Genomic DNA, 21681 nt, shown 5'->3' with positions numbered 1-21681 from the left:
TAATTGTAACCATGACACAATTATGTATAAAACCTCTTCACAATTGAGTTTTAAATACACATGATTTATATTTTAAAACTGATTTTAAATCTCGTTTAAAACCATTTCAAAATTTAAAAATTTTGCTCTCTCAAGCATTTTACCGAACACTCAGTGTGCGACACAATTCACAAGGCGTAAACTAAATTTCCAAAATTATAAACATGTATTACAAAATTAAATAAACTAATTTAATCATTATAATTACATGCTTACTATACTAAACAATTAGATTATAGCATAATCACTTAATTAGACATCTAAAAAAAACCTAATTCACTAACATGATATTATGCTACACGAATCAATCAACATAATGCTAAAACACACTAGATTGTGACCAAACAACCTAATTAAGCATTCAACAAGTTTAATTTAGGGATCTTACCCTCGTAGATCCGGAATATAAGTATGGCAAAACCCGAAAAACCAAGGGTTTCGCGAAATCTACAATGAATTGCCTCTTTGGTAATTAACTAAACGCTTGGTGTGCACATGCAACACCAAAGAGAAACAACAATATGCATTCAGCTAAGGTGCTCCTCCATTGTCAGAGGGTGTTGCAGGGCTTCACGCAAAATGAGAAGGTGCCAAAAAGTATATTCACACCAAAATCAACCCGCAATGAGATCAAGTATGGTGATTTCTCAAGAAGTTGAGCCAAACAAAACCAATAGTAGCAAGGATTGGGCAAGATGTCTGGTTCTACCTAGCTAGATTACCTCCATAGTCTGCATGCATCCCAAGATGTCTTCGGCTCAACACGGATTCCAAGGAGCTTGATTCCCAAGGTAGAATCTAGTTCTTTTAGAGAAAATTGGTTTAAAAGAGGTGGGAATCGAACAAAGAGATGGAGACAAAATCCAAGCTACTGCTGCTAACGAAGATGGAGCCAATTTGTTGGGACATGGTTCCCAAGGCTGAAAATGACATGTATTCCAAGAACAACCGATTTAGGTGAAATCGATTAGAAGAAAACCCAAAAAAAGAAAGGAAAAGGGTGAAGAAGATGGAAATGGGAAAGAAGAGACCCACCTTTGAGTCAATGGCAATGTGAATGGCACAAATCCCAAGAAGAAATGGTGGCATAGATCCCAATGTGAGGGTTGGCTAGGGTGAGAGAAGAAGAAGATGACTTTCTCTCAAAAACCCAAAAGATAAAAGGGTAAAAAGAGGGTGTCGATTTTGTGGGAATGAAAAGAAAAGAGGATAAAGGGATTGGGGTGTCCTAGTGGGCCCCACATGACCACGTTTAAGTCCCCCTTGTGCGCATATTCCAAACTGGGTCCAATTCATATCCGGCTTGGATCCAATTTGACTCAAAATTCTAAATCAGTTTATGAGTTTAATCCAAAAAATAAAAATAAAATTTTTATATCTTACGTATTTCATTTCTAGATTAAAAATAGAATGATATAATTCTCTTTAATTATTAAAAACACAAATTTTGGGTCAACCCGTTGAGTATAAACCCATATGAACTTCGCATCCATTTAAAAAAAAATCTATTTCTTTTCTAAAACAAAATCTTACTGTTTGCTAAAACAAAATAAACTATTCTAACTCTAGATAGTCTATTGTTTTAGTACTTTTTAAATTAATAAGTATATTGATTAAAATATTCTACTTAAATTATTTATGGCCAAAATACCCTTTTGATCAAAATCCTTTTGCAAGCTTGCAAAATACGTCTAGTTAAGCTTAAAACACTTTGAAAACATCATGAAAAGTCATAACTCACTGAAGTATATGGTTTTAATTATAAATTGAATATTTTAAATAGTGAATTATTTGAAATAATTCTAAAAATACCAATTATGCTCTTATTGGCTAAAAATGAGCAATTGAACATGTAAAATACCAATAAATGAAATTTAAAAGACAGAAACACATTCCTAACTTGAGGATAAAGATGATTTCTTTATTTATTGAAACCCTTTTTAATGTTCCTCATATTCTCTCCCTGCTTTGAATGGTTTTTGGATATCAATGCTAAATTAGCTATTCTGGTGGATTGGGACCCAAGGCCAAATCAGGGTTAGGTTCAATCCATGAATGTATTTGGGTACTCTCCTATAGCCCGCTCAAGATTGTCTAACCCAAATGCAAAAGAAAGATTTTTGCTGCCTATATTACTTATATTTTTTAAAAAAATGGTCTTAAATTTTTGAGTTATAAATTTATTTAACTAAATGGGTTGAAAGTCTTGGGGCATTACAGTGAGAGACCCATAGTGGATATAAGTCAAATTAGACCGAACCACTCTTGCTCGTGTTTTCCTTTTGTGTGTGTGTGTGTGTGTGAAAATCCCAAGCATTCATGTTTTATAATGTTTTACAGAGCTAAGGGATGATCACCTAAAGGGCACCACACACTTGGCTGGGCAGGTCTGCTTAAGGTTCTCATATTGAAGGATGTCAAGAGTTTGATACTCATGGTGTTCTTTCCTTGCAGCAAAGCCAAAGCTATATCCCGTGGCAGGGAGAAATACTCGTGGAGTAATACATCGTGAACATCAAACATGGTCACGGTCAACACTACACCACATCCAAACCATAACAATGGTTCAAATTCGAGAACCCTTGTTTATGATAGTGTAACCTAGCCATCTAGCTACTTCATTCAACTTTATTCAAGAACCCTTGTTTATGATAGTGTAACCTAGCCGTCTAGCTACTTCATTCAACTTTATTCAAATATACTTCTTGAGTTCAGAAAGAATTGTTAAGGGGCTAGACCTGACTGAAACTAGATCGGGCATTGATAAGCTAGATCCAATCGGACTTGACAAGACATACTTGGATCCATATTTAGAGTCTGGGTTTAATCAAGATTGAATTTGACTTGTTCAAAGCATGTTCGAGGTCAACTTGTTAAGCTAAGAGTACAAGTTAATTTTAAGTTAAAAAAAATCAAACCAAACTCAAGCAATGGTAAGTTTGACTTAATTCCATAAGTCTCTTAAACACCCACCCACCTGCTCTCTCTCCCTCTCATTGATTTATCATCTTTACTTCATTAAGATACCATTTAGATGACAACACCCAATTTAAACCTGAACCAATATCTGACTAAATGAAAAAAAGGCCACCCCTCTCCCCGAGGTTTTCAACTTGGTTTATCTAAAGGGAAGGCTTCTCCAACCCAGTGTGACAAATATAGCGAGAAATTGCCTGAAAGTTAAAAGCTGTAATTTCTCATGAGATTTTCAAAATAACACGAGATTTATGAAAAAACATAAATACCGTGATTCAAACACGATATTTACATTTTAAACGGCTATTTATCACGAAAAAATCCTATATTTTTATTTTTAAATAAATTTTATTAATATTTCCTTATAAAAATAATTTTTATATTTTTTAATTACTTTTTTATCGCAAAGATTTTGCCAAAAAACACACATGAGATTTATGGATTTTTTTTAATTTCTCGTGAGTTTTTGAAAAACGAGAAATTGCCGATAACAGTACCCGTTTGGCCATTTTCATCTGCTTGCCGGCTAGATATTTTTTTTTTCAATCCATGATTATCAAGTCATTTTCTGGTTAGCCACCGATCACTTGCATAGGGTGACACCATCTCAACGATTTTTCGGTTGGTGGCTCATCAGAAAAGGGCCGATGATTTTTTATATTTTTATTTTAGGTTGTTCGGCCTTTTTTCGGCGACCAATCAGCCGGGAAACTGCCGAACTTCTTTTTTTCTTTTTCTTTTAGTTTTTGATATTTCGTTCATTTTCTAGCTAGCCACCAGTCCCAAAATGACTGCCCTTGTTTGGCGACACCATCTTGGCCATTTTTCGGTTGGCGGATGGTGAGAAAATGGTAAGTCTTGAAATTTATGTTTTTAGTTCACCCAAACAAGTTAAAACCAGCTTTTATCAAAACCAAGTTTTGCCCCTATCATCCAATCAGGGTTTAAAAATAAGTGATATTAAATGACAATAAAAGGGTAAATATGTGATACCAGGCATAGAATTGTTAAGTGAAAATCACTTTTTTTTTTCTGATTTTTTTTGAATCTAATCCTCTACATAGTTTCTTTAGTAGGGAATGAATTTTGAATCATGTAATTAAAACATGTAAGCAAGTTTCTTAATAACTAAAAAAATCAATGGTTTATATCGTATCAAAACCACAGTTAGCAAGAAAAAATGGATGGGAGAAGCGATTGTAAAGCCATTATGCAAGCACATTAAAAGAATACATAGAAAACAATATGAAGCAAAACTGTATAACATGAATGAACAAGGTTATAAAATGATATAAAACCAACATGCAAGCTTGTTACAATGTAAAAAAAATATTACTTTTTAATATAAGAAACATATAAAGTGAAAGAGAAACTAGTGAAAAATAACAAGAAACCAGAGGAAAACATTAAGCAAGCAAAAGAGAATCCATTTGAGAAACGAGAAGGAAACGAATTTCTCACTAAAGGGAATAAAGTTTCTCAAAGCTTTTCCAACTTTTAGAGAAGCAAAAGTTTCTCACTTTAGAAGCGAGCTTCTAAGAAAGTGAGTTTCTTCATTTAGCAAGAAACTTTGGGTAACTATAATCAAAACTTCACGACTCAACAAATCATGTTCTAATGTGAGGAAAAAATACGATCCAAAGTCTGATGCTGCGCACAATTATGAGACCAATTGAGTCAATACAATTTGGACAGCGCTATTTTGGGCCCAGTAGTTTCGTACCCTCGTTAGTACCAAATATTTACCACAATAAGGAGGACGAATTTGTCGAAGAGGTGAGCCTGAAATTTTGTTAGTTAACCAAGCCTGAGCAATTTATTGACTAGAGTTTACTACGGTACTTAACTTTGAGTTTAGCAGTTTACTCTTGCGTCAAAAGTTAAAACCTCTCTCTCTCTCTATATATATACCCACCGTCCCGGCAATTAACAACTCATCAGTCGGTGAAACATAGCTTTTCATCTCTCTCTCGCGCGCGCCTTTCATAAGGGGGCGGAGGGCAATCATCTTCGTCCTTCTTCCGTACTTTTGCGCTAAGAGGAAAGGAGGCAATCCGCGAGATCTGACGAGCCCTTTTCTCGCTACAGGTAGATCTCATCTCCTTCTGCACGAACTCGGGTTCTTTTAGACGGATCTTTGGCAGAGAGATCGATTTCGATGGGTTTATGCCGTGACGCTTTGGATTTCTCCTTTTTCTATTCTCTTTTGTTTTTGTTGAAAATTAGGGCTTTGAGTTTTCTGTTCTTCTCCTGAGGATCGGCGATTGATCGTGCTTCTCCGCCGATGCGGGTGATATGTTTTTGAGAAGGATAGTTAGGATTTCCGGTTTGTTGGATCAATATTTTTTTCGGGGTTTTTTGGACGAGTTTCTTCGTTTTCTTCATTAATGTGGTCAGATTTTAGGTGTTCTCTCTACCAGGATTCTGATTCGAATTTTCTGTACGGAAGATTGATCTCCGACGTCTTAGTTTGCTAACGCTCTAAACTTCGAAAATTTTCGATGATCTTGGTAATCGCGTTTCTGTTTTTGCAAAAATTTGGTTTTTAATCCATGTTTAAGGGTTTTTGATTTAGCATTTCGTTTTAGTTAATCGATTCCAGTTGTGTTCATCACCATGCGATAATTTTCAAGTTTTTCCGGATAGCTCGCGTCGTCGCGTTTCATCAGATCCATGAGAGCCTCGTCTTCTCTAATATTTAAAATTTAGTTTCTTTTTCTGTGAATTAGAGTTTTGATGTTGAATTCTTGTGATATAAAGGCCAACTTATGTCTTTTTTCTTTGTTAAAGCGGTTAATTTTGAGTTCCTTGCTAATTTAGGCTTTCGTCTTCTCGATAATGTGGATACGAGTAACTTTCTGATTATGTAATTTCTGTTTTAACTACCTACAGTTATCGACGTGGAGACCAATCTATTTCTAAGAAACATTTCAGATAGCATCTGCTTTACCCCCCTATTTTTTATGATTAGGATGTTCTTCTTATGGAATACGAACTTAGATGATATCATACAGAATTTGATTCTTTTGGGTCCCTTTTTAAATAGATGGTGGAATGCGTGATATCTTCAGATTGGGATTTATGGAATCATTTATAAGTTATATTTTGAGGGACTCATGTTTGTTTCTTTATTATTCAAATTGCTTGCTAAATGTAAATCTAAATGATCTTTCTGGTCTTTCGGTTGGATACTTTCTTTTTTTTGTCTTTGAATGGTTCCAAAAATTTGGCGGAGGTGTACCTCTATCTCATTTCCTTTTATCTGGACTTGTTGCTGATTAGGTGATTCTTTCAGATTATTGGAGAATATCTCTCGGCCAAAGGGGAGGAGGAGGAAGTGGCAGTCGTAGACAGGAATAGGACTGCCTGGAAAAAAGTTTGTTAAAGGGAGAGAAGATAGTTCCTTGGTGCAGGGTAAACTTGTGGATCTAACGTTTGGAATATAACTTTTTTTCTTTTGTCTCTTATAGGTCTCTGCCAATGTCTTCTGTCTGTGTATTCTTTGCTTTCTTCTATTTTCTGAGGGTTTTATGATCTTTCCCTGAATTCTTTGCTTTGACCATGCAAGGCGCTTATGGGTTTTTATTTTTAACACCATGGTTTGGTCAATTTGTTGAACCAACATGCGAGTCATTTTTTTCTTATTGTCAAGGTGGCAGCTTTTGTAATTGTTTCTTCATCGTGATACCTGTGTTACCAATAATAGCTTTCATGACTTCTGAATGACGGTTGTTGGTACAAATATTTTTTTCATATCGAGTCTAGGGCATTGATTGCACTATTGCAGTGTACAGGAGTAAGTTCCTTTTCAAAATTGAAAATGTTAGGTCACTTTAGCAAATGAATTTTTTCCGGGTGAAAGGGCTTATCTATCAATATCTGCTCTGTTTCATTTTGTATCTTTCATTAAAGTCCATCTTCTCAGTCATAATTTGGTTGAAATATTGAAAAGTTCCTGGTTTCCGCTATGCCAATGGCCCTTTAATAGTGTGCTTCACCAATTCATCCAGGTTTTATATCGCGGTTTTATTTTCCATAGTTCTATGGTGGACTGATAAGATTTGGATGAACTGTTTTAGGAGCTGAAATTCTTGCTTCTATTTCTCTGTATCTTCGGTGTTTCATTTCCAACCAACTCCCTAATAAGGACCACATAGTTCAGCTGCTGTTTTTGCCTTGATGGCTTGGTAAAAGTATGTTTGTAACAATTGAAAACAATTCGCCACTACTGTAAGCCAATTTATTTGATATCTTAATGGAGTTGGTTGAGATATTGTGCTGCTATCTACTATAGTTATTTAAAGAGTCTTATCAAGCCCTGCACATTATTTGTTTTTAAAACAATTATAAGCCCTGTCCATGTCAATGTTATTCAGGTACAAATTTATCTAAACAAAATCATCTTTGATATTAAATTAATATTACAACATTCATATTCAGTCTGGAGGGCCTTGATTAATGATGTTCAATGGAGTTCTTGTTCCTGAGTGTCTCCTCTGGCATAGCTGCCCACCTGTGCAGTCATAACTTTGAATTACTTCATTCTTTAAATTGATATATGTCCACTTCATGACATGTTGAAATTTAATACACTGATGACAAAAGTATGTCTCTCATTGAGCTAGGATTTTACTTTTTGGCTTCTGATTTTCTGATAACATTCACTATATCATGAGTTCTGATCTTTTATTGAAGATAGGATGCTTATTGAGCAATTTTGGAACAATATATCTTCTTCCAAATGGATATTTGTTCCTTTTTTGGGTCTTCAAACTTTGTAGTATGGTTTTTCTCTTTGGACTTGTGAAATTAGTGAATTTTCATGACATGCCTCTTTAAACTGAAGAAATCCAGTTTAAATGCTGACAGTATTAATCTTCAAATTCTTGATGTTCTTTAGCTAGTTCTCTATGGCCTTGCATGTCTGCATTCGTGCTTGCGTGTGCGTATGTGTCTAACTTATAAGCGCTTTGTATTAATTTTAGGAGTTTTCAATTAACATAATTGCCTAACTTGCCCCAAGGTGATGACATTTTTGAAATATACATCATAGTTGTTGGGCTTGACCTAAACAATTCCTCATTGACTGAAATCTTCAGAAAATTGTGATTAATTAAAATTAAAGAAATTGGCCAAACTCGGTCAGATGACTCCAAATGCTTTGGAATTGATAAATCGGGATTAATCGACCAATTCACAATTCACATTTTTTGGCAATTTGAAGTTGCTAAAAATTAAGAATAAATAAACTAATTTATGATTGCTCTTAAAATTGGAGGTGTGTTAGGATCTCAATTGTGCAACAAAATTGTTGGGATATTAGTATTTTCAACTTTTCCACATTTGCAATGCATGTCAATAAGAGCAATTGTATCAGAAAATTCCAAAATAAGAGACACGACAGAAGTATATAAGGCAAAATTTTCCATTTGCATACGGAAAATTCCTTTTGGAGATGGGTTCTAAATAGAAATTATCATCTTGAACAAAATTGACAATCTTTTTGAAATCTTGCCATTTCCAGTTTCCATTATTATCTATTAATCACGATTTGGTAAGGTACTATTGAGTGCAGAGCTGAGGGACTGATTTCTACGAAACATCTCAGTTCCTCAACTCCTTGGTCAATTTGGATTAATCAGCAATTTTTCTTATTAATTGATGAGGACAGCTAGAATGATGTGCGATATTACTTTCAAAGGTAGTCTAGGTCCTTCTTTTGCAGGAAAAGTTAAAGGACCTACAAGCCTACAAGGGTAGTCTGGATTTGAATATTTGTTTTTCAGAAATATATATATATATATATATATATATATATATATATATTAAAATGAAGAAATGAAAATGAGATGCGGGGTGGGTATGTCTGGTTTTGGGTTGTGGTCAATAGTTCATTAATAGCATTATATCTATGTCACAGGGACCCGGCTAACAGGGTGCCGCACCTGCATTGACACGATGCAGGTGCAGGTGCGGCACCCAGTGCAGTCAACATAACCTTGGGTGCGGTCAACCACACTCAGGGTTATATTTGTCCTATCTGGACTCGATCAACTCTAACCAGTCCATTTTGGACCTAAAAAAAATTAAGAAGGGGGGGGGGGGTGTAGGGCACAAAACCATCTCCCTCCTCCCCGACCCCTCCTCTCCTCCTCTTCCGATGGCGGCGACGGCCACAACCCGCAAAGGTACCTCTCTCTCTCTCTCTTATTCTTCTTCTTATTTCTCCTCCTCTTCCGATGGCGGCGACGGCCACAACCCGCAAAGGTACCTCTCTCTCTCTCTCTTATTCTTCTTCTTATTTCTCCTCCTCCCTTCCGCATCTGGGTTTGAAGGAACCCCGATGGCCTGGGCTGGGGCTCAATTGAACTCACCCAGGTTGGATGGGTCTCTCTCTCGTTTTGTTACTAAAGCCTGGCTCTGTAGGGCCAGGTGCCTCTTTGGTTTGACTTAATAGAAACACTTGGCTCTGCAGGGCCAAGTGCCGGTCTGATTCATGTCTCTTGCTTAATGAAACGAGACCTAGGTTTGAACCCAAGTCTCATTCAATGATCTGGATTTGGGTTCAGGTCTGATTCGATTAAATCAGAGCTCAATCTGGGTTCAGGTTCAGGTCTGATTCGATTAAATCAGATCTAGATCTGGGCTCAGATATGATTCCAAGTCCTAAACTATTAATATATATATATATATATATATATATATATATATATATATATATAGAGAGAGAGAGAGAGAGAGAGAGAGAGAGAGAGAGAGAGAGAGAGAGAGAGAGAGAGAGAGAGAGAGAGAGAGAGAGAGAGGTGTCTGACGCTTTTTGTGCCTACCGAGCTTGGATAGGGATTTTCAGGTTGTTAAAAACCTGACCCTACAAATGTGTTATGTATGATCGATTTACTAGGAAATCACACTTGGATCATGTTTTTTTGAGAAAAAATTGATTTTTAAGCATTGAATATTTTTTAAAATTGTAGACCGTTGATTTTTGAATCTTATAAAAACCTAACTTGGTGCTGGAATCGGACGAACCAAAAGTCAAATCAAGCATGTAGATCACATCTGTATGGTCAGATTTTAGAAAAAATAGAAACAATCTTTCCAAAGCTCGGTAGGTACGTGGTAGACACAAAAAAGCGTCAGGCATCTACCTTGTACTCTCTCTCTCTCTCTCTCTATATATATATATATACCCTCCTACACCCTGCACCCTAGTTTTTTTAAAGTGCCGCATCGCTGCACCCACACCTATGTGACATAGCATTAGATTAGGTTAGCTTGACCATACTTCTGCCACTTATAAGTTACAGACCAGATGTATTAACAAACCAAAGATCCAGGCTGCTTATTTGTGAATAGTATGGTGGATGAGTAGTGTAGGTATCTTTCCAGTTAGGGAAGATGAGAAAGAGCGACACATATCCTCAAAAAAAAGGTCCATTCCATGTGAAACTTCTCATGGCCATTAATGTAAAAACTAAAAAGTTCAGATGCAACTTGGGCATGCTTGATATGATATGGATTTTGTAAAACTGAGACATGGGGACATGGTGTGTGTGTGTGCGCTCTTGTGCATGAGTGTGTGCGTGCATGTGTGTTTGTTCGTTTCCTGGCTAGAGAAGTGACTGCATGACATTGACAATGTAAAGCAATAAGGCATGCACATCATCTTAAAAGTGCAAATTTTGGAACAACAATTGTAAGACATTATCTAATAAATATTGACTATTGGGTCCAAGTTGAAAATTAAAAGGTACATAATCAATGAGAAATTGAAAAGAAAAAAAACTGTAAAATGGTGGAACAAGGTCATAAAAACTTATAGATGAAGTTAAAAGCATGGTTTATTGTGGTGCCTCTAATGGCGTGTTCAAATCATTGTTTTATCATGCTGACACAAGAAGTGGATTTAAAGTGAAGCATCCATTTGACATTGCATCTATGTCACATGGGTGCGGGTGCGGGGGTGTGGCAGGGGCAAAAATGTAATATATATATATATATATATATATATATATATATATAGAGAGAGAGAGAGAGAGAGAGAGAGAGAGAGAGAGAGAGAGAGAGAGAGAGGGTCCAGGGGTTCCCCCCGGAGCGGGTCCCGCATCCATGATTGCTCATTAGTGATATACCAAACATATTTATAAATGTTGGTATTTGACTACCTATCATATGGGTCCCGCGCCAGTAGGATCGATCGCTGCTTCGTTAATGACCATTGGATGTTCAGATCATCCAAACTCTTCCACCTTATGACAAACCACAATACGTAGCGTAAACAGATGAACTGACTTTAGAGGGAAGACGAATCCTATGTGGTGGGAAGAGGGTATTTTTTGAGAGGCCTCAAATTATTTCTTCAAGTTATTTGTAAGGGGCTACATCAATCGTAACCCTTTTAAAGGTTGTCCAGATCCATGGGGTTGGAAGAGGAGGTGGTTAAGGTGGTCTTTATTCTTGATGGAGATAGCGCCCCAAGCTTAGATGGGTACCCAGATAGCTTCTTTACTTCATTCTGGTCTATTGTATCTAAAGACATTTCTGAGGCGGTCAGAGATTTCTTTCTCAAAGAGAAGATCATGCCCATGATGAGTTGTGGAGCCTGATTCATAGTTTTTGCCCTTGCAGGAAGGGGGTCCGAGGGCTCCCCCCGGCGCGGTCAGCGGGCGGGGGTCCAGGGGGGCACCCCCCCCCCCAGTTTTTTTTTTAAATTCCGCAGCCCATTTCATAGGGCAAATTTAAAAAAAAATCCAAAAAATGGACCGAAATGACCCTGGGTGCGGTCAACGCACCCAGGGTCAAGTTGACCGCACCCGGTGCCGCACCCTGCTAGCCAAATCCCTGTGACTTAGCATTGCATGTGGCAATTGTAAATTTCTGACAATATATATATATATAGGGAATGGGGACCGTCCAATCAAAGGAAGGTCCAAAATCTACAACCGATGATAATCAACAATGTTCCTTCTCTAACGATCGAGTTTTTTATTGATCGGAGTTTACATATTAGATTTTTATCATTCATTTAGTGAGCGATATGTTTTGGATTATGAATTTTTTATGTTTAGATGCATTTTTTAAAATGCTAAAAATCAACGGCCCACAATACTTTGTATTGTAAAGTTTTAAATGCATTGTGAGCCATCGATTTCTCATGATTTAAAAAACATCCCTGTATGTCGTAAAGTCTGTGTAAAGCATATTTCTTACTAATTAAATTATAACGAACAAATATATGAGATCCGATCAATGAGATGCTCAAGCATTGGAGAAGGGGAGTCGTCTGATCGGTGTTGATTGTTGATTTTGGACCTTCCTTTGGTTGGATGGTCCTCCTTCCATATATATATATATCAACACCTGCATATATGAAAGATTAAAAAAAAAGAGCCTTCATATCCATTTACAATGTGACTTTGTACAATGTTGATGCCTTCCTATCTTTGATACCTTCCTTTGGTTGGATATCTCAACACCTGCATATCTGAAAGATTAAAAAAAAAAGAACCTTCATATCCATTTACAATGTGACTTTGTACAATGTTGATGCCTTCCTATCTTTGATATTGATGAGCTAAGAGAAATACTTTTAAGCTGTGTTTTTCAATCCCTTTTACTTCGGTGTCATGTTTACTTTGCCATTTAATGGAACTACATCAATTTTGCTTCTGGAATGAGTATGCAATTGTACTATTGTTGGAAATTTTGTGCCTGTTTGTTTGTCAGGTGCTTATCTCTGACAAAGAAGAAATATGGCTCCAAGCACCATCAGGCAGGCGCTAGGAGCTGTGAAAGATCAGACCAGCATCAGTCTAGCTAAAGTTTCGAGCAATGTAGCTCCTGATTTAGATGTTGCGATCATTAAGGCCACAAGTCATGATGATGATCCAGCAGAGGAGAAATATATTCGGGAGATCCTCAATCTTACTTCATATTCAAGGCAACATGTCAATGCTTGTGTATCAACTGTCTCAAAGAGGCTGGGAAAGACTCGAGATTGGATTGTTGCTCTCAAGGGTCTTATGCTTGTTCACAGGCTTTTGGCTGATGGTGATCCTAGTTTCCAGCAGGAATTCTTGTATGCAACAAGGAGAGGAACTCGCCTTCTGAACATGTCGGATTTCAGGGATGAGGCCCATTCCCATTCTTGGGACCTTTCGGCTTTTGTCCGCACCTATGCGCTCTATCTGGACCAACGACTGGAGTGGTTGGTGTATGAGAACAAGCAAAGCAATTCTGGCAACAACCAAAGGGAAAGGAGATCAGATTATTATGGAGAAGACAACGAGAATGGTTCTTCATATAATGATAGGGATAGGCGAGAGAGGAATGAGGAGAGAAAGGTGACAACTCCTGTGAGGGAGATGAACGTGGAGAGGGTTTTTGGCAGGATGCATCATCTGCAGCAAGTTCTGGACCGCTTCTTAGCCTGTCGTCCTACTGGTGCAGCTAAGAACAGCAGGATGGGCCTAATTGCACTCTACCCAGTAGTAAGGGAGAGCTTTCAACTCTATGCTGACATTTGTGAGATTTTGGCTGTCCTACTTGATCGTTTCTTTGATATGGAATATCCAGACTGTGTGAAAGCTTTTGAAGCTCATAGCAGTGCTGCCAAACAGATTGATGAGCTTGCTGCTTTCTACAGTTGGTGCAAGGACATAGGGGTTGCAAGATCATCCGAATATCCTCAGGTACAGAAGATCACTGAAAAACTTTTGGAGACTCTTGAGGAATTTATGAGAGACCGATCCTGCAGGCCCAAGAGTCCAGAGAGGCCACGTGAGCCAGCACGACCTCCGGTGCTGGAACCACCTCCTCAAGAGGAGCAACATGTTGAACAGGATATGAGCAACATAAAGGCACTCCCTGCACCTGCTGATTTTAAACCACAACCAGAGGAACCTCCTAAGAAACAGGAAACAAGGGACTTGCTGAATCTATCAGAAGACGTGCCATCTGCTGATGCTCAGGCTGATAAATTTGCTTTGGCTTTATTCTCAGGACCACCTGCCAAAAAGGATGCATGGGAAGCATTTCCTGCTAATTCAGGAGAGGAAGTCACTTCGGCATGGCAGACTCCTCTTGCAGAGAGTGGGAAGGCTGATTGGGAACTGGCTTTGGTGGAGTCAGCAAGCAACCTTTCCAAGCAGAAGGCTACTCTTGCGGGTGGTTTTGATTCGTTGCTCTTGGATGGAATGTATGATCAAGGGGCAAGCAGACAGGTCATGAGTGCCCATCTGAACACTGGCGGGAGCTCAAGCAGTGTGGCATTGCCTAACCCAGACAAGCTCAAGACAGGGCTACTAGCATTGCCTGCTCCAACGGGCACCCCAGTTGCCGAGGGCTTGCAAGATCCCTTTGCAGCTTCCTTGAGTGTGCCACCTCCGTCTTACGTGCAGATGGCTGATGTTGAGAAGAAGCAGCAACTGCTGGTTCAGGAGCAGATGCTGTGGCAACAGTATGCGAGGGATGGCATGCAAGGCCAACTTGGGTTGGCCAAGATTGCTGCACTAGGTCCATCGCCACATGTGCCTTATGGGATGCCCCCTGCAAACGGTTATGGATATGGGCCTGGGTCTTACAACTATGCTACCACACCTTATTGAGATATGGGATTGTGTTGGCCACCACCTACAACATCCATATTTTTCATGTACATAAGTTGGTTTTATCAAATTTTGATCATGGGTGCTGTTTTCTCCCCATCATCACAGCTTGCTCTTGTTACTATTGCTAGGGAGAATTGTTGGTGATGATGGCGGTTGGAGAGAGAGAGAGAGAGAGAGAGAGAGAGAGAGAGAGAGAGAGAGAGAGACTGCTTTCTGATTAGATCACCTTTCTTTGGATAATGCTATCGATTGTGATGAACTTGATCTGGTGTTTTGATGTGCCCCTTTAATGTAAGATTGGTTCTTGCTACGACGTATAGATGAGCTGAACAAACCGAACAGGCCATGTTCGGGCTCAGCTAGTTTACCAGTTTATTGTTATTATTATTTGGGCGGATTTTGTAATATTACAGAACAGGTTTACTATGCTTGATGATGGCGGTATCTTATACTTTAGCATTTGTTGATTAACTTTATTTTAAGAATTCAGAAATGCTCTCCTCCTCACCTTGACCGAGAGAACATCGGTTCGCCAAGTGAAAGCCTCGTTGTTTTAGCTGTACTTTCGTAGTCACCTTACCAAGGAGAATCTGTCATCCCACGAGAGAACCTCTATTAGGGAGACCCCCACCCTACAACGCCTTGTTAGGGAGCCACTGCATCGAGTCTCATCCCTCCGATGCTTGATAAAATAGTGATACCGTAAAGTCAAATCCTACTAGCATTCATATGCTGCCATCTTCTCGCTGCACAAGTGATTGATGTGCTAATTCACTTGTTAGGGCTGACCATTACTGAAAAAACAAGTGTGGTTGGATCTTATCGCAACATGATATCCCAAGTACTATGTTGTTCCGACCATACCTGCTGGATCCTAGAAAACTTACCTCTCATTGCTTGGTAAAGAGAGGGGTAGGCATTGCGGAGCCTACAATCCTGCCAAAAAAAGATAGAGCCTCTGTCACAAAAGTCCTCCAGAACCATTACCCACCCCTTCTAAACTCCCGAACCCCTCTTCCATCTATAAGATTCCTATTAGTTCTTAGGCCAACCAACCAAATTGTATTTTTATGCAAAAATAACATAAATCATACCCTCTTTTTTATAAATTCTTCATAACCATTTGGGAAGCAATGCCTTATTGAATAAATGAAGATTTTGAATCCCAAACCCCCACAATCAAGAGGTTGAGCGATAATAAACCAACATACCAAAGAATTAAAGAATTTGGCTTGCCGTCCGCCTTACCTGACCAAATTAAACATTGGAAAATGACAATCAAGCATTTTTCAACTTTTTTTGGCAACTTGAAAATCTGCAAAAATTGTAGCACAAGTTATGATATTAAATTTGACTAGGCTAATATGACCTGACCTCGATAACATACAAACCACACAAGCCTGTACTTTCTCCCTAATCTGATCCTCCACCTTGCTCCAATGTAACTCCCTTGACACACTCAAATGTAAAGGCAACCACAAATACTTCATAGGTAGAGACCCCGCCTGACAGTTAAAGATATTTGAGGCTGTCCTTTGCAACTAGCCAGATGGATCGTGACTTGCCTTAATTTATGTGTAATAAAGGTGCCCAGCCCTGATTCCATATGAAATAGATTTTTATCCATTTTTGTAGCCCAGCCCTGACTGCAACAAATAGTTTGATTCGTCCATATGAAATAGATTTTTATTAATAATTATAGCCATTTTTTATTTTGTCTCAAAAAAAAAAATTGGTCGACCCCACCAATTAGATGTGTCTAAACCTGTCAATATCCGTAGCAAGAGGGTCTTTGAGAATGAGGATGAGCATCGACTTGGCCAAGGCCCGAGACACCTTTGCATTGGAGTGAAAATCAGTCATTAATTTAACAAAATCCCAAGATTCTTTGAAAAACTTGATCGGGAAGCCATCTAAGGCTCGAGGTCTTACCATTCGGCAAGCCCCACACCACTGCCCTGACCTCCTCTAATGAGAAAGCCTAAATGTTGGCCAACCAAGTGTCCTTATTTATAGAATTGAAAGCTATAGCCGACACGTTATATTCAATGCGTGCACATCTAAAGAATCGAATCAATCGATGGATAAAGAAAGCATAGGCAATCGATAAGATTTGCGAACCTCAAAATAATTGTCCATTAATGTTCATGGATGCAATGGCGTTAGCTCTTCTCCTCTTGAGGCTCTCATGTGAAAATATTTTGCTTCAATTTTAACCAATGGGTCTTAGCACGTTGTCACCATATAATGAATTCTCTTCCTCTTCATTCACTTATGTTAAGGACCAACTGTTGGCACTCCTTCAAATTAACGGCCTCAAGAACATCATTTACACTCATCTTTGTATTGTAGCACCCTTAATTCAGATTCCCACATCTCGATATCCTTAAACTTAGCCAAACATTTATTCTTACTCCATTCTATTAGCTCCCCCCTCACAAAAGTCAATTTAGAATAGAGTCTTAGTGTAACCCACCTACCCAAGCAAGGAGCGGCAAGCCACCATTCACACAAAGGTCTAAAATACCTGGCTCCCTAAACCACCAAAGCTCTAGACAAATTTTTATGTGTGCCCCCCCCCCCCCCCCCATGTTAACCAATACAAGTTGTGATTATAATTGTCAGCTGTGATTGTTTCTTCCTTGAATCTTGTGAAAGCTTGTGGCCAACAATCACACTAACAATCACAACTTCTACATTCTCGATTGTTTATCCTTACTTGTGACCAAAGAAAACATGCCGTTAAAGAAAAAGTTTTCACATGACTATTTTGCATCTATTACATTTGGGTAGTAATGGATTTGTGTAAAATCTGACATTTTTGCCCATTTTGTATTATCTAGATAATAATAAAAATTTTATGCATTTTTTTTATGAATTCTTTGTGTATGATGGTGTCTCACTTATTTTTTTGAGAATAACAATCTTTATCTCATAAAAAACAGAGTTGAAACAAGCTCAACAAGTTAAAGAGGGGGGCATTGTTAGCATTTCAAGATTATTTTAGAGACTTTTTGGTCACCAAATTCATGATTGTCTGACCCGGATACACCCTTATTTTAAGAGAAGAGAGTGAGGGGAACACGCCCCCCTATTCTTCTCTCTTCTCTTTCCTTTACCCTAGCTAACCCCTACATCTCCCTTCACCCTCTTTATTTTCAGGTATTCAGGTATGTGTACTTTTGATGAAAAAAGAAACTCAACATGGGCTTAAGTAGCCCTCTTAAATGACTTTGTGAGTGTGATACAATTTCGGAGCTTTCGCAGGGTTGAGGTTCAGTGGGTCTAGGTTTGGTAGGCAAAGACTATGGATCTAGAATTGGGTCAAGTGAGCTGAGTGGGCTTAGATAGACTGTAGGCACCTAGGTTAGGATGGGTCGTTAGTGCAGAGCAGGATTCCCCTGATCTGGTTCTACATACTGAAATAGTGGGGGTAGTATCCTATACCACACTCATCTCGAGAAATACTGATGGCTGTCAGCATGCAGCGGCAGCTGCATGTAATGGGAACACTAAAAATATGAGTTCAAATTGTAAAAAGCTACTCAAAATTTGCTGTCTGTATAACTTAAATGTGGCTACCCAGAGACCACTGGCTTTTAGCAGGACTATTTTTTGGCACGACTATGTTTTGATAGAAGCACTACATTTTTTTAAAAAGAAATTAGCTTTTTAAGGTCAGAATTCTTTTAACTTAAAAAAAAAAATGCCTACGTTTTGATGATAGCTGTAAGAAATTTTTGAAGAGATTAGGCTAATTTTGAAGCCGATGTTTCTCTTGTTAAGCCCCACTTGCAAATCCCATAGGAGTTCCAAATATCAGAGCCGGCTGGCTGACCTATTTGATATTTGAGACCACTGCCTAGGGCCTCAAATGAAAAAATATATATAACACTTATATTTCACATGCTGAGGGCTTCCAATGAAACACTGCACATGCATGTGTCTCATGCTGAGGGCCTCTGAAAAAAAAAAATTTATGGAAAAATATGGGACTCCATCATGAAGTCATAGGCCAAACTTTTAAAATGCAAAAAGTATTTTCATTTCTTTCTTTTTTTTTTGAAAGAAAATCTGGGGTTTAGGCAGACCCCACCGATTGAACCTGCAACTTCCCACCACAAGAAGATGTGCACTGACAGCTTCTACCAACCATTTGGACCCCCGTTGGTAAAGAAATTTTATTTCTAATTGAGCACAATCAAGGGAATCTTCTCTGTCACACAAAACCACAGTTGGATAGAAAAGGAAGAAAGAGAAAAGTTAAACTGGGAATTCCCAAATACCACATATTATAAGTTATAACTCAGCAAGTCCAGTTGAATTGTATATCTTAATGGCATTTTTTCTGCTACAGTTTTACAAGAAAATTGGCATGACATCAACAGGTACAACCAGATCCATACACTTATATAAAATTTGATCAATTGGCTGAGGGCACATCTGACTGGGGCGTCACGCTATGCGTCGCTATTCTCTCTCTCTCTCTCTCAAAAAAAAAAAAAAAGTTGGTTGAGCTGTTGACAAAACTTTCAGATTTGGCCTCCCACCTTCGGACCACAGCCCACATGAATCATAACTGGCTCTAGTCTCAACCAACCTCAAACGGTGTTGAACAAGCCGGCCATTATTTCCAAAGACAATGCTGATGTGACGACTCTAGTTGCAGAGCAATATCATCAGAGTTGGATGATGTGCACTAGTGTGGAAAGTATGCATCTGCATCAACCATCATTAGTGTGTGAAAAGAATGCATGTGTCCCTCTGGACCGCCATCTTTATTATGGTATGTATCACACACCTAGTGGTGCAAATGGGCCGGACCCACAAACCCAACTGCCCCACTGCCAGCCACATATTCCACTATTGTTGTCTTTTAAATATTTAATGCCATACCAGAAGCAAGTTTCTCTCCATAAGGTTGCTTTGCTTGTCTGGTTGTGTTGTGGAGAATTGATCACGTTCAAATCTTTCAAGTCACAGAAATCATATAACATGCATAGATATTGGACTCAAAGCACACCTGACTTCAGCAGAGTGATTCCAATCCATCCATCATAGTACTTCCTTTTACCATTTTCACAGGCCTCATAATATTTGATTATGTAAGCGAAGATGGTTTTGTCCAGACGATTTTCTTTTATCCTTGTTGAATGCTTGGTAGGTGTGAAAACGAGCTGGAACTGGAAGATCATGGATGGACCACTTTTGGGTACACCTTTTAGGTGAAACTGATCCAGGTCCAGATAAACAATCAAAGGTCGACCAGTATCTGGTTCGGATAAGGAACTAGCATTTTCACTGGAAAAAACAGAAAGAAATCTGACATGAGGTCTGGTCCAGTCAGAGCTATGGCCCCAATTTCATTCCCTTTATCCTATATACTAAATGGCATTCAGCTGTATGGATCATTATAAGTTCCAGAACGGAGGTAATAGACTTGAAAAAAAAAGAAAGGTAAAGCGCTAATGGAAATACCCCAAGCAATCCATTTACCTTTTTTCATAACCGTGGTAAGCATAACTGGTGGTAAGGAGCATCGTGTTTCTTTTTCCTACCATACCTAGGGGTGTAACCAGGACGGGTTAGGGTCTGGTCTTATCAGACCCAATTCTGAATCAGGTCTAAAAGTAAGACCCAATCTAATTCGGGTTCTAGTACTGTGGACCCATATGGGTTAACAGTCTGGGTATACATCGGGTCGGGTCTTTAGTAGACTCGTTTTGATTCAGGTCGGGTTTGGGTCTGGGTATAGCTGAAAAAGTAAACCTATATAGGTTAACAGGTTCGGGTATTGAAGGTTCGAATTTCAGCTCAGGTCTTGATATGATTGGTATTCTAGATCTAATTACCCACCAATAAAAATATATGTAAATTAATAAAAGCAATTGTTTATTAATAAGATTATATGCTAACAAAATGGAAGCTTAATTACTATTCTAAATAATGTCAAAATTAATAGAATCAACTGTACAGATTTTGACATTATTTAGAATAGTAATTAAGCTTCCATTTTGTTAGCATATAATCTTCTTAATAAATAATTTATCCCATTAATTTACATATTGCTTATTGGCAGGTAATTAGATCTAGAGTACCGATCATATCAAGACCCGAGCTGAAAGCTGAACCCGTTAACCTATACAGGTCCACTTTTTTCAGCTAAACCCAGACCTGAACCCGACCTGATTATACTCGAACCCACCCGTTAACCAATATTTTTATGGGTCAGGTATAATCAGTTTGGGATGACAGGTTGGGCCAGGTATACCCAACCCAGTTACACCCCTAACCATATCAACATCATGCTTAAACCAGCTTCCAATGAATTTAAAAATCAAGCCAGAATAGCTTAGCTGCCACGTGTACAAACTGAGTTTTGGGTAATAAGGTAAAAGAGATTTTAACATTTTCACGTGGTATCAGGCCATCAAAGGATCATGTTTTCGAACACAACAGGGAAGTTGACAGTCTTTTTCCTATTGTTTAAAGAAAAGAAAATACAAGACAAGGGAAAAACGAGTTCTTTTGACCCCCCCTTCAATACACACATTTAAGAAACAACAACAACAATGTTTTAATGCATGCTTGCCTACTGTTTTAGTCATGAACGCATCCCATGCATTTGAATTCCATTAAACGGGAAACACAATGTTTTAAGAACAAGGACCACGCTAATAATTGCCTTGTATAAATAGTCAGTTTTTCTCCAAGATGTCTCGCAGACTCACACCATCCTTTATTTTATTATTCCAAAAGAGACGCCGACCCAGTTTTGAGTAGCCTATACCTAGATGCAATGAAATGCACAACAAACTACTCAATTTAGACATTATGCTTCACTACCTAAGCTTCTTTAATCAACTTGACCAAACGTACATCAGGTTTAGGGCAAGGTTTTAGTGTATGCCTTCATTGTTGGTACCTGTTTCTGCATAAAAAATGGCAACTACAATTACCAGGGAACTCGTCAGATTGAAAGAATGAGGTTTCCCCTCTGCATTAAGCAAACAATAGGAGCATGCATAAAAAGGAATCTACCCTGTTTGGAATCTAG

At 38.4% G+C, this 21681-nt stretch overlaps 1 protein-coding gene across 2 annotated transcripts; it reads left to right on the top strand.

The window, feature by feature from the left end:
• The first annotated feature begins 4965 nt into the window (after positions 1-4965).
• LOC149831445 (putative clathrin assembly protein At2g25430) lies at positions 4966-15077 on the top strand. Of its 2 annotated transcripts, none has more exons than XM_090013901.1 (3): positions 4966-5103; positions 6311-6429; positions 12742-15077. In XM_090013901.1, exon 3 carries the CDS (start codon positions 12768-12770, stop codon positions 14619-14621), a length of 1854 nt encoding a protein of 617 aa, XP_089870027.1. In that variant the 5' UTR covers positions 4966-5103; positions 6311-6429; positions 12742-12767; the 3' UTR covers positions 14622-15077. The 2 variants fall into 2 exon arrangements, with proteins under 2 accessions (XP_089870027.1, XP_089870028.1); XM_090013902.1 differs by having other exon boundaries at positions 4970-5103; positions 6298-6429.
• The last annotated feature ends 6604 nt before the right edge of the window (positions 15078-21681 follow it).

Source organism: Nuphar pumila, chromosome 7 (genome assembly GCF_984573655.1).
Source record: "Nuphar pumila chromosome 7, dmNupPumi1.hap1.1, whole genome shotgun sequence".
Taxonomy (NCBI): Eukaryota; Viridiplantae; Streptophyta; class Magnoliopsida; order Nymphaeales; family Nymphaeaceae; genus Nuphar; species Nuphar pumila.
This window is presented reverse-complemented; position numbering and strand designations above follow the sequence as displayed.